Source organism: Pagrus major, chromosome 20 (assembly GCF_040436345.1).
Source record: "Pagrus major chromosome 20, Pma_NU_1.0".
Classification (NCBI taxonomy): Eukaryota; Metazoa; Chordata; class Actinopteri; order Spariformes; family Sparidae; genus Pagrus; species Pagrus major.
Window position 1 is genome coordinate 19,029,191 of NC_133234.1, and position 13,069 is coordinate 19,042,259.

The 13,069-nt window shown below is 43.9% G+C and overlaps 1 protein-coding gene across 3 annotated transcripts in view; it reads right to left on the reverse strand.

Annotated features, from left to right (window-relative positions):
• Nucleotides 1-13,069, reverse strand: part of LOC141015293 (C-terminal-binding protein 2) — a 109,195-nt gene that overhangs the window by 46,686 nt on the left and 49,440 nt on the right. Inside the window, exon 1 of one of the 3 annotated variants that reach the window (XM_073489275.1) lies at nt 1,156-2,947. The exons of the other annotated variants lie outside the window; for them this stretch is intronic. Coding sequence (XP_073345376.1) covers nt 1,156-2,947 — 1,792 coding nt within the window. Of the gene's footprint in view, nt 1-1,155; nt 2,948-13,069 lie in introns of those variants that run through there. 3 annotated transcript variants of the gene reach the window in all.

Genomic DNA, 13,069 nt, shown 5'->3' on the forward strand with positions numbered 1-13,069 from the left:
CAAACAAAAAGGCAAGTTTGGTCTCGCCATATTGTGTGCAGCAGCCTGCTTACGAGACCTTCAAAAGCATTACACTTCTTTCATTATTGTCACTCCATAAAAATGTAAATTCACTCTTGATCAAAGAGTAAATGTTGGCAAGTTAGTTTAAGCAGCACAAAGCAGAAGACATGTACTTCATATAAATATTCAGTTTGAGCGGGCAGAACATTTTCTATCGATGTACCTAATGTTTGAGCCAAAACTGAGTATATAAAACATAGCAAACAAAAAAATGTGGGCTTACAGCGTCACTACAGCGATACCGGAATTTCAAAACACTCAACAGGATGTCTATAAACCTATACCTATTATAGTCTACACAACTATACATCCAATCAGTGTAATTGGATTTGAGGCAGTTAAGCCCCTGATTAGGTGAGAGTGCAGTGTAAAATAGAATGACAGCAACTCTGCATCAAGGAAATAAACTTTTAGACAAGCTGGGTGTTTGTGTTTTTGATATTTACTAAATCTGTCTTGTTAAAAAAACAAAAAAACAAGCTGTAGGAGTATATTAAGGGAACAGCTTCCAACCACTATCCCATCTTTGAAAATGTTTTTTTGCCAAATTGTTTTGTGAGTGCTTCCCAACATTTAGTGAACAAACCATGTACAAGCATCCTTGAAAAAGCGAGGTGGTGCTACAAAACCACTCCAAAAAGGCACACTGTTGCTTCAGAATGATTCTGACCATCAAGCTAAGTGAAAGAAAAAGACAGCAAAATGTGACCTCAATAACTGGAGTGCTGCTCATAAGAAATATTTCATCTTGGTGATGAGACAGGATCCCCTCCGGCAAATGACACAACTCTGTTGCAATACATGTATAAATAGTTGCATAATTTAAAGGAAAAAAAGACCTCTCAGAGCAAAGCAGCTTAACTTGTCAGTTGCATCTTACATGCTACTCCCCCATTCAAAAAGACTGTCAGTCTGATTTTCCTAGTATGCCAAAAACCTATGTATCATATACAGAATTAAATCTCACTATGCATCTAATCTATGACAAAACAACATCAGAGAAAAACTAAGTTATTACCAACATCTACAGAAGATATATAGATCAACAAGGACAGAAAAGAAATGAGGGAGAAAGGTGGGGTTTGACATTACTTGTGTCAGGTGTGGTGGCCATGGTTGAGACTATGACAGGTGGACCAGTACGCCGTCCTACCATCTTGTTGTTGTTAAGGTTTTGCGCTTGGAGAGTGGTGGAAGAAGTAACTGGAACAATGGTACTCTCAGTAGCAGCGTTGAGCCCTTTCCGGAGAAGTTGGGGGCTGTGAAGGGGGCTTGGCGCTCCTACTGGCGATGCTAGGGGTAGGTTGGGGGCTCTCTTCATCAGCTCCATGGGGGAATAGGAGCCAGAGAAGGTTTTGGGCGCTGCTCCAGGCGTGCCCGGAGCTGGTGGAGGCTGTTGTCCAAGAGCAGACATAGCAAGACCGGTGTGGGCATTGTATAGGGAGAGGGGTCTTCCCTGAGTCACAGCACTGCTATATCCTCCAGGGCTGATTGGGAAGGCTCCAGTTGCCAGGGGCCGTGCTCCTGGGTAGGTGGTCGTCTCCAGTAAATGTTGGGATGGTGCGCTACTGGGTCTTCTACCAAGAAACTCTCCCATCCTGGGGGACACGGTCTGGATGGTGGTGGGAGGCTGCTGCATCAGGTTGGGGTCCATGGTCAAACCTTGGGGCTGCATGTAGAGGTCGTTGCGGTGGCTGAAGCTGTTGGATCGGGTTCGTGGAACTGGCCCACTTGCCTTGCAACTGAGCGCTACACGGGACAGAACACGAGCCTGGGCCAAGTTAGGCGCCACAGAGCGGACATCATGGTCCTCCATCATTCCCAGTGTGGCAGTGGAATCAAAGCCATGTTGCAGCAGGAGAGTGATGGTGCTCTCAACCAAGCCTTCAGATCGCAGAAAAGACAAGAAGGCCGGGTCCACCATCTTCTTGGGGTCTACAGCACTGGGATGATGAGGAGGCATGCCAGAGGCCATTCCAGCTGTGGCAGCCACCATGGCTGCGCTGGGGTCATAGTTTGGGTCATAAGGCAGTCGCTGGGAGGCTATAGCTCCGTAAGCCCGGGGTAGACCGCCGTCCATTCCCTGAGAAGCTGGGTCCACCACAGCAGCTGGCTGGCGAGGGTCCAGGGACAAGCTGTTGATATTGTTGTAAGCTTGGCGTGCAGAGAGAGACGATAGCTCAGCAGTGTAAAAAGGAAGAGGGGGCTGGACCCCGTAGACTGCAGGAGAGGGAGAGCTGCCACCAATACGCTGGACGTCTTGGATCATCTTAGATCCAAGCGTTTCCCTGTACATACGGCTCAGCTCATGAAGGGGAGGGGGAGGAGGAGGCGGAGGAGGTGGGGGAGGAGGTGGAGGAGGTGGAGGCGCAGGGGTAGGTGTAGAAGCAGAGGCCAGCACGGAAGGTGTGGCCCTTGCCTGTCCTTGATCCCAGGTAGGCCTCACCCCCCCTGCGCTGGACCCATAATGCAAGACTGATCTGTTGAGCAGGTGCTGGTTATCCCTATAAAACCCAGACTCTTCAAGTGGCTGACCTGATAAGGTAGCGTCAGCCAGGTAGTAATCCTGAGGTGGTGCAGAAGCCCTGCCAGCCATCACTTGTCTGAGGTAGAGGCTGCTGTTCAGATCGGGTGCAGAGTTCTTCCTCATTAGCTGCTGCACATGCCGGACAGGGTGGACGTGCAGGGTGGACTGAAGAACTGGATCCTGTTTCTCACCAAGACCAAGATCTCCTCCACACAGTGCCAAAGAATTCCTTCGCCCTGCAACAGTGCCACAGTAGTGACAGCGACTCGCAGCCCTGTCGTTGTGGCCTTCAGTCCATTCAGGACCCCACTGGCTCAGAGAGCCACCAAAATGCGACTGCTCACTTGAGTTAGGCATCAGTGAAGACAATAAAGCGGACAGCTATATAAGCTGAAAATAGAGCCGGGTATTGTGTTTCAACTCTCCAGTTACACTCGCCCCCAATCAAAAGGGAGGAGTGGAGAGGAGAAAAGGTAAAGCATGAGGTACCCTTTACCTGATCTGCAGCTGTAGGCACCCCCCTCCCCTCACTCTTAAGTCTGTGCTATCATGTAGCTCCCTGCTGGTAGCCTATCTAAATAATTCAGCCCTGGAAACATTAGAAATCCACAAGGAGAGAGGCACAACATGACAAACACATAGACAAACACACATGCAGACATGAAAAAACACACCTTTAGGGCGAGGTTCTACTCCATTCTACGGCAGGATTCATGCTTGTGCTGGGCATGACGCTTACGTTCCAAACTCAGTCCGAGGGTAAAGAAATTGGGGTAAAAACACATGGTGGACAATGCCAACAGAATGGAGGAGGGGACGAGACGCACTAATCCAATGGGGTTGATGCACGCCATTGGCAGGGACAGTCCTCTCCTCCGCAGCGTTTGCCACATGGGGATTAGCGTCAAACTAAAACCTGCTTAAATCCACTGGCCCCTGTGACATCACTTGAACCAGATAGTGTACACAGCCAGCACGCTTCTGAGGCCCCTGGATGTGTTTATGGTGCTTAGTGGTTACTACTAAACCCTTCGATGGCCTGCAGCCGGCATCCCTCTGGTCGTGAATGGATCTTCCCAGAGGGACCAGGGAGGTTGGGGACTGTCATGCTTGCTGTAGTGTGTCCCTGGAGAGAGGGGGGGTAGGGGCGTTTGTGAAGGCCGTTACACACATATACTGCTGAGGGTCAGATTTAATCTGGTGGCTACTAGAAGGAGGACAGGAGGCGCTCCACTCAAAGCATGGAGAATGCACAGCCTCTACTGGGCAAGCACAGTTTCGCATATATGAATACACACATACCCAGAGTTTTCCATACCATTATAAGGCTTAGGTGCATCACCCAAGCAATGTTGAGCACCACCTTAGCCAAATAAATGACTATTCCCAGATTTAATGGTTGCAGTTGGTCTCCAGTGAACTTCTCTAGCAAGTTTTATCATTAAGCTTTTTGTGTTTCGTTTATTTCTTATCTGATCTTGCGTTTCCTTGAGGGAAACCGCCAAAATCCAAAACGAAAAGCCATGCAACCATGCAGTGTCTTCATAATCAGTCATGTTATTCCATAACAATGTTTCAATTCATTATTTTTATTTGATGTATACTAGGGCTAAAATCAATGTTTTCATATTAATTGGTTGTTTATAAAGCATCAGACAATAGTAAAAAAAAAAAAATGTTCATCATATTTTCCTGTGAGACCAAGATGATACCTTCAGATTGGTTGTTTTGTTTTTGACCGACAATAAAAAACCCAAAGATATTCAGTTTTGAATCATATAAAGCTAAGAAAAGCACCGAAACGTAACATCTCAGTAAATTAGATTTTTTGCTTGTAAATTATTAATTTCTAATTTTCCTTCATATCATCTAATCCAGTCACCTAATCAACTTATTTCAAATCAGCGTAATTCAGGAGTTATAAAAGAAAAAAATCCATACCTTGAAAAGTCTGCTGTATTACTGTCATTATAAGGCCATGCTATGCTTGCTTCACAAACTTTTGATCACAACAAGAATCAGCGTGATCTGCACCTTTACTCTCTGAGTCGTATTTTCCCTCACAGAGCTCGCTCTTTGCTACGACATACACCAGATGTACAACGGAGCAGATGTGCCTTATCTGAGATGTTGGCATCACAGAGATAACTGCCGGTGTTTACTTGCCGTGACAAGAGCAATGTAAACAAAAAACCTGCAGCAGAGGGAGAAGAAAAGGGCGCTTTGATAAGTGTGTGATGGGAAAAAAGCTGATAAGGCGGGAGGCTGCCAGCTTCACCTCTAAGACAGACAGTGCAGGATAGGACAAGGCAGGAGGGGAAGGGGATATGATTGGACTGCACTGGACTGTGACAACTAGATGGCTACGAGCCTGTTTCTATTCTGTGCTTTATTTCTGTTTGAATAAGGCAACAGGGGTTTAAAGGAAGAATTTCTGCAGCAAGTTGCCAGGGACATCATCTGGAAGCTCCTGAAGCTGAGACACAGAGACAGCGTGACTGAGATTGGCTAAATTTATTACTGTTCGAGACTGACAGGAGACTGCTAAAGTACTGTGCCTTTTAATGTTGTCCCACTACCTGTCAAGTTACAGAAAGAAATGCTATAACAAGCTCGTTTTCATTTCGGAGCTTAGGTGATGCAATCGTGATATAATATCAAAAACAAAAATCAGATTGTTTCATTATGGAACATCCTAATTGGAGAACATTAAGTAGGTCAAAACAAAAATAAATCAGAACAGTTTCATTTTCCCTGTGGCCCTTAGCAGTCCAGGATGATGCACATCTGAGGCATGGTTTCTTTCATTAGAGGTAAAGTATACCTAGCAATTTCCTCTTAGTGATTTCTCAGCTCTGTCCTCCCAGGTCTGAGTCTCCCTGCGCTTTTTTGTCAGCTGTAAAACACACCATTAATCACTGTTGTATCTCTCTACGGCGATCGCCGACAATAACTTCTTTTAATAAGCCCCTTCCAGGGCTGTGTGTCACTCAGATCCCCGCTTCCTGACAAAATATTAATAACAATAATAAACATCTCAAGTACGGTCAGGCTCGTGTTGCTAAAAGCGAAACAAGGATATGACATATCATATCTCCTGCCATGCAAATTGCTGCATTTCCCACAATTCATAAGCAGAAGAAGCTGGGGTACCATATTCATGTTGTCTACATTCTCTGATATGCCTCTCATGAGAGCTGCTCCATAATTAAGTGAGCACGCTATATTACATTCATCAAGCAACAGGGACCCTGTAGTTGCTAGCATGAATAATACAACAGAAGAAAAGAAACCCCCAAACTTACACAGTGGATATTTGGTGTACAGCATCAGAATTGATGCCAACACTCGGCTTGCTAGTTCGCAGCCAATCATACGGCTCTGTGAAAGACCTCTAGGTACAATGTGTTGAACAGACGTCCAGCAACAGTCATGCCTTTGGAGCAATCTGGCCATCTTTCTAGGGCACAGGACGCTAACGGCGAGACTTGGCAGGCAGTGCGGGCAGAGATAGCTGCAGAATGATTTAGATAGCTGCAACTCTACAACTGCTGATCCATTAAACTTTCATAGGGGCTTCATAAATTAAAACCATGACTGGAAGAACTTGAAAATTCTACTCAATTACTGTGATTGTACAGTATATTAAAGTTTTAACTAGCCTCTGGGCCTTTGCTCGCTCTAACACAAGTACGGGGGGGGGGAAGGGGCAATGGGGAAAGAAAAACACATGGTACCAATTCTGCTCCGATGGCTTTTGGAGGGTTCACATCTGCTGTGTTATCAAGACGCCGTCCTCCGCCTCTTTACCACCTCGCATCTCCGCAGTGTATGACACAGCATGTCATGGGTGGGAGGAACGCGGGGCACAGCGAGAGCCACTACTGCAAAACCTTTTATCAACAAGGCGAGACCTCTGGTAGACTCGATGAGGCAACTGATTAGAGTTTTGTCTTCCATTTTAGCGGTTTAGTTTGTTCCCTCTTTAGCCTCGTGTGCAAGCCCCGCGCTCCGCCTGCCTATCATTATCAAGCCAGTGGCCCATACTGCATCACAGATGGGGCAGACAGAAGGGAGAGACGACAGCCCGCTTGCTTTTTGGAGAGACGAGGAGTGTGCAGCTGAGTGAGAGAAGAGAGAGAGAGAAGGAAGGAAAGAAGGGAAAATGTAATTCGCCTCCACATCACCGATGAAGAAACGATATGGGGTCTGGTTAAATGAAAGAACGCTCTCACAATATGTTTAACTCGGCTGTGGTTATAAGAGGAGATGGAGCGGGGGTTAAATGTAGGTAGAGACTGAACACTTCATTCATTTAATTTATGCACATCTCCTGAGGTGTTAATGCATGGTTTACAAATGTCAATATGACCTCGAACACCTTTAATTTACCAAAAACCTGAAGACCATGTATTGTCTCTTTTTCAACTAACAAAATAAGCCCAACTAACTACAGGAATACTTCAGAGCTACGAACTTTTAATTCTAGATATTCAGTCACGAGCGGTTATATCAGTTGGCCTATATTATGCGTCAATATGCAAACCTCTCCTTTTTGTTTTGCAATTACAATGTAGAAAAAGATATTTGGGCTCATTCATAATTATTAAATTCCACTGTCTCAGTTCACTGGTGTCATTTTAGATTATAAAGTTTATTGTTAACCTGTAAAATATCCTGCCTTCCTTACATATCTTCATCAAGTGTTTGATAACACTATTTGAGGGATCATTGCAAAAAACAAATTGTGTATATTTGCTGATATATTGAAACTGGAATGTTTTTTATAATATCGGTATTGGTCTCTGATTCAGACATTGGAACTGGAATGACAAACAAAGATTACAATCTCCTAAATAAATAAAACATAGATAAAATAAAACCCCACAACCAAAACAATCGGTAAAAAATCTTATTATTGTCGGGAAAGCCCTGCTGTTTATTCTGGCATGGTGTTTGAATATCGGTGACAATCTTATGTAAACTGGCACGCGTGTAAAGACAACGGGAATATTGAGGTCAGCATAACAAATTGTTTAATGTTGTGTTAACTCAAGCAGCCGAAAAGATCCTAATAAAACACCCAAATAAAAAAAACATGAGTACTGTTTTCTAATTTTTGTAATATATCTCATCGAATAATATATTTTTTTAAATCAGAATAAGAGTTCATTGTCACATTCGACGTTTTAATTGCAGTCAGTACTCAAAAAGATTTGAGGTTTGATATACAGCCCTCATTTTCACATAAGCATCAATCCACCGCTCACTTGTGCAAGATACAAAAACAAACAAACCCTACAACAAGCAGAGACAGGCAAGACTGTATATGAAACAAGCTTCATCAAAGAACAACCTGGTAAATAAAAGACCACAAAGCACATAGCCATCAGACTCAAGTACTACAAAAGTTTTTTTCAGATCTATGTTGAAAGGTCCTCATTTTCTCTCATTTCTGACCAAGTAAGCTTTAGTTTGAAAGGAAAGCCTAACACTTAGTCAAATGTTTAGATTTACAGTCAATTAATCAATTAGTATGAGATTAGATTGTTTATCCTCCACTGCTATAACTCAGTTAAAAGTTTACACAACATAAATTAACATAAACGCTGGTTATCAGCAAATAATCACTGGAAAGAACAATTGGCAACTGAAGTGTTTTTGTGCTTTGCTCAGCGGCTAATGTGGATAAATTATATTCCTAATTATGCAACCATAAAGTGCCATCATGTAACACAACATGAATAAAATGCAGATGTTGATTAAAACATTATCTGACTAGATTAGAGTGGCTCTAATCTAACCCAGAGGGGAAACAGCATTGCAGTCTACAAGCAAAACAACAATCTTAGCAACGGCGAAAGGAAAAAAAAAAAAAAAAAGACAGCGAGAGAGAGAGATCAGGAAAAAGGAGCGTCCTCCCTCCCAGCCACTCGGCCCAGTTGCTGCAGAATGATAAACATTGGTTCAGCTCAAATTAAGCTGAGAACATGAAAGGACCTGAGGCTGGGAGGAACATGGGCCACGGCAGATCACTCCTCATCTCTTCAGATGACAGAAATGAATCTCTTCACCCCTGAGAGAGAGAAAGAGAAAGAGAGAGAGAGAGAAAGCTCCTCTCTATTCCTCATAACGCTGAATTAAAGCTGATGCTTACCAGCAGCTGCTTTGATTGAGCTAACTAGCAGCTTTTGATGAAAACAGTCGCAACCAGCTCCCTGCCACCTTATTTGCAGACAGGCCAGATTATGCTAAATACATATCAAGGACTTTAATGGCTTAATCAGCCTTGTCATCTACCCACCGGGTTTCCTTAGATACCGCTTTTCTGATCCCACTGCCATAAATGCCAATGTATAACAGCCAGAATGAACAACTAGGGCAATATAACATTAAAAAAAATACATTTTACACCTTGCACGGCATTGGAAACTGTGTTGGACGATGAGGGTTGTTTTTTTAGTTGTCGGGTAAACAATGGAAACAAAGGCAAAGGCTCTGTTGGACAGTGCAGAGAGAGTATGGTCTCAGCAGACGTTTTTGAAAGAAAACGCTCCAGACTTTCCCTTGAAAGAGATTGAGGAGAGACAGCACGAATCACGGCTTCATCTGGTCTGTATCTGTTTGCCAACTGTGGCCCTGGTTGAAGTGTGAACCTGGATTAAGATGACTTAGTCCCGACAGCAGCCAAATGAGCCCTGTGAGGATTTTTACCTGTGTGCGAAACAAAAAGCAGAGCCGCGCTTCATGTGTGTTTTCTCCTCGCGTGGAGACAATTGCCATGGCAGCCTTATCACGCCGCTACATGCAATCAGCGGGACAACTTTGCCTGGTCATTGGCTCATGAACAAATCACAAATCACAAGCTGTTTTTTTTTCTTTACGCCCTCACAATGGCCGCCAGAGGACTGATTCACTGATCCTGTATGATGGCCATCTGGAGAGCTAGTATGCTTGAGTGTGTGTGTTTGGATGAGCGTGTATGTATTGGTGTGTCTGTGTGTGTGTGTGTGTGTGTGTGTGTGTGAGGAGGAACGTCGGCAGGTAGTACGCTCACCACGAGCTAGCTCGGCATGCATCACAGCAACACCTGTTACCATCTCTCTGTGCGTCTCCTGTGGGCTTTGAGCTCGTGCCCGGCAGAGCAGAGTAACTGTTGTTCCCTCAGGAATGACTAACTACCTCAGCTGTCTGATTCACACGCACGCAACAGCTGGATGTGGACTGCGACTCTAATCACGAAGGATTTCCACCAATGAACGACCCACCTGTGATGTGAAATATGACTGTTTTTATGACTACGCCTTTAGAGTTTATTCAGTACTTTCATTTATCGACTTTCAACGGCTTCCCTATTCTGTGACATAATCTTAGTAAAGTTATTGTTTTACAACATTCTGCTGTGCAATTAACTAAGTTGCCATCATAAACTGATTAAATGAATCATTTAAAAGGAAAAGGGTTTGTTTGTTTTCTTGCCAAGAATTTGATGAGTAGATTGATACCACTCACATGCCTGTGCTGTAAATGTTAAAGTTTGTGCCAGTAGCTAGCTTACTTAGCTTAGCATAAAGACTAGTAACAGGGTAAAACGATTAGCACGACAGTGCCCCTGCAAAATAGTGTAAGGGGGAGACGAGCCCTGGCATTAAAATGGCTAAATCCCTGCATAAGAAAAGGTAACTTGTACAACGTCACATGATGCACTGGTGCCCAAAAAGAGGTTTTCCCATAAGCTTACACTGTGAAAGAGGTGGCTGTAAAACAGTGGATACATTTTTTTGAACGTCACAACTCCCGCAAAATGACTCGTTTGACTATCATAATTTGAGCCATTCAGTCAAAAGTCTAGAAGAGCCATAAGATGGTATCATTCAATCTCTGTTAAAGTTAGCCGGGCGCTAAACCGGAAGTTAGCCAGCTTGGTCGGCGGAAGTCTCTAGTGCGCACGCTCTGTGGGCCTCACAACGCAGAAGATCTGGTTGTTTTTATGCCTAGGAAGTTGAGATTTTTTGGCATCATGCGCCACTGCTCATAGGAATAAGGGGGGCAATATTTTTGGAAAAGCAGCAACACACAGATAGTGGAAGTGAGGGGAATGCCGACTGAAACGGTCGGCCGATAGCAGGCTTTTACCCACAGTCAACAATTAGTGAGTCAGACTAGCTTGGCTTTGTCTAAAGGTAACAAAATCTGCCTCTAAAGCACTTTCTAAGCTTGCTAATTAACATGATATATCTTGTTTATTTAATCTGCATAAAAGTATTAAAACGACAATTCAGCATTTTACAAGGGGGTTATGTAATGAAGTATTTCTTGGCGGGAGCAGTAACTTCCTGAAGTCAATGACAATTGATCCTGGCTGAGCTTTAAAGTGCCTTGGACAGAGCCAGACTAACTGCAGCCAGTCTTTGTGCTAAGCTAAGCTAACCAGCTGCCGGTGGTAGCAGCGTGTTTGACGTACAGACATGAAATTGGTATCAATCTTCCTATCCAACTCTGATCCTGACACTGGGCACATTTCCTTGGAGTTACTGGGAATTTCAGGGATTTTTCCATTGCACACATTCTTCACGTTGGGCTGTTTTAAAGGTTGACTTTGGAAGAAAATTTCTTCAAATTGACCGTCTCTCAGGAAAACATGAGTTATCTAAATTTAAATATAATGGATTTAGTATTCTACATCTGAATTAGTGCAGACAAAGATCTGAAATCACATTTTTACGACCATGTAGGGAGATGAAATTTGTAGAAGACATCATTGAAAAGTTAACTGAATAAATAAAACGAAGGTTAAAAAAAGATGCTGAGGAAGGACTCTTTAAAAATCTGGCTCCGGCTTGATCTCCTTTAAGAGTAATGGAGTGATACGTGGGTTTTTTTTTTTTTTTAACTGACATTGACATTGTACTGTAATGTATTCTCCTAATGCATTTCCAAGCTTCTACTTTGCATGAAAAATTCAACATAATCACTTTTCTACGACAGTGGCAGCGTCCAAAAACCAGGAATCTTGGGCTGAACGATGGTCTTTAACAGGATACGCGGCATATGTCCTTCATTTCATGTGCGCGACGCTGAGGTGCTTACATCATGCTGCAAAACAAATATGCTGGCACTGGGGGTAATGGTGCGTCTAGCTTCATTTTCCAGCACTGCAGTCATGTCTGCTTCTCCCTGCGCTGGCTCCAGGAGGGCCCAGCAGCTTAACAAGCCTCTCGGGGACCCAGACAGCAGAGAGGAGATGATTTTACCTCAGGACACAGTCTGACAGACACACACACACACACAAACACATGTGCATGCACGCACACGCGCGCTGGGCGAAGTCAAACAAGTGGGTTTAAAAATGCACATCCACAAGGCTTCAGACACAGTTTATACACCCACACAAAGGCTCATATTGCTTGTTGCCTGGGTCGACTTTGTAGCTATGTGCACGGCAGGGGGCTCCTATTGCATGTTCAGGCCCCTCAATACAACACCACCGCTCTCTAATCCACAACCTAAAGCCTAATAATCACTGCGGTTCATGGTGTAAAATTGGCTGCTTCCAAACAGCCGTGACAGGATAGAAAACCATTCAATCCCCTGCGGTAATCTAACTTGAGTTCATATGTTTAGAGATTCTCTAGAACCATAAGTCACATAAACAGACACTCCTACACAAACAAACAGCGGCGCACAGAGCGGCCAGAGTAAAGCAGTAATCTCATTTACATCTGCCAGACGTCTGTTTGCTGCTGAGGTCAACGCTTATACACTGGTTACTGCGGTAGCTGACATGTGCTTGTGTGCCAGGAGAAAATTATAGCAATCAATGGGTATTGATCACCGATAGGTCTCAGGGTTATGCTAATAACAGCGAGGCTGCTTGGCTAGGGGATGTACTGTACAGCTGTAGAAACAGTGTCAGTGAGGGAGACAAAACAAAGCAAAGGGAGGATTTTTTTTGCACGAGTTAGTTGATTCGCAGGTCATAAGACACGTAGATGCCTCGGTTAAAACTAGGGAGGTGTGAGATTAGTTGATTAAAGGTGCAGTAAGTGATATTGGAGAAGAATAGTTAACTGTTGAGTCTCATTCCCAATACTGATGCTGTGGTTTGACGTTAGTTTTTTGCTGGCATATTAATGTTCAAAATCTCATATATTTAACCTTTAAACGTTGCTACCCTCGTTAGTCAGTTCCAGAAATACGAGTTTTCACGTTATGAATTGTTTGTATTGTGTTGCAGAGATACTGTATCTACTGAAGTTAGCATGCTAACTAGCTAGCCCCAGCCCATCCTGGTTCAAACACCAACACCACAGGCCGGTGCTATGAGCTTCCAGTCCGGACCGCTAGCTGCACTTCTGACTAAGCTGACTAGAGGCTGCAGTCAGCAGCAGTTAGCAGTTACTCTGATGATACGTTGCCTCCTATTTGTTTTGAGTATGAATTGGACAGGTGGTCAATTCTTGCATACTGCACCTTTAG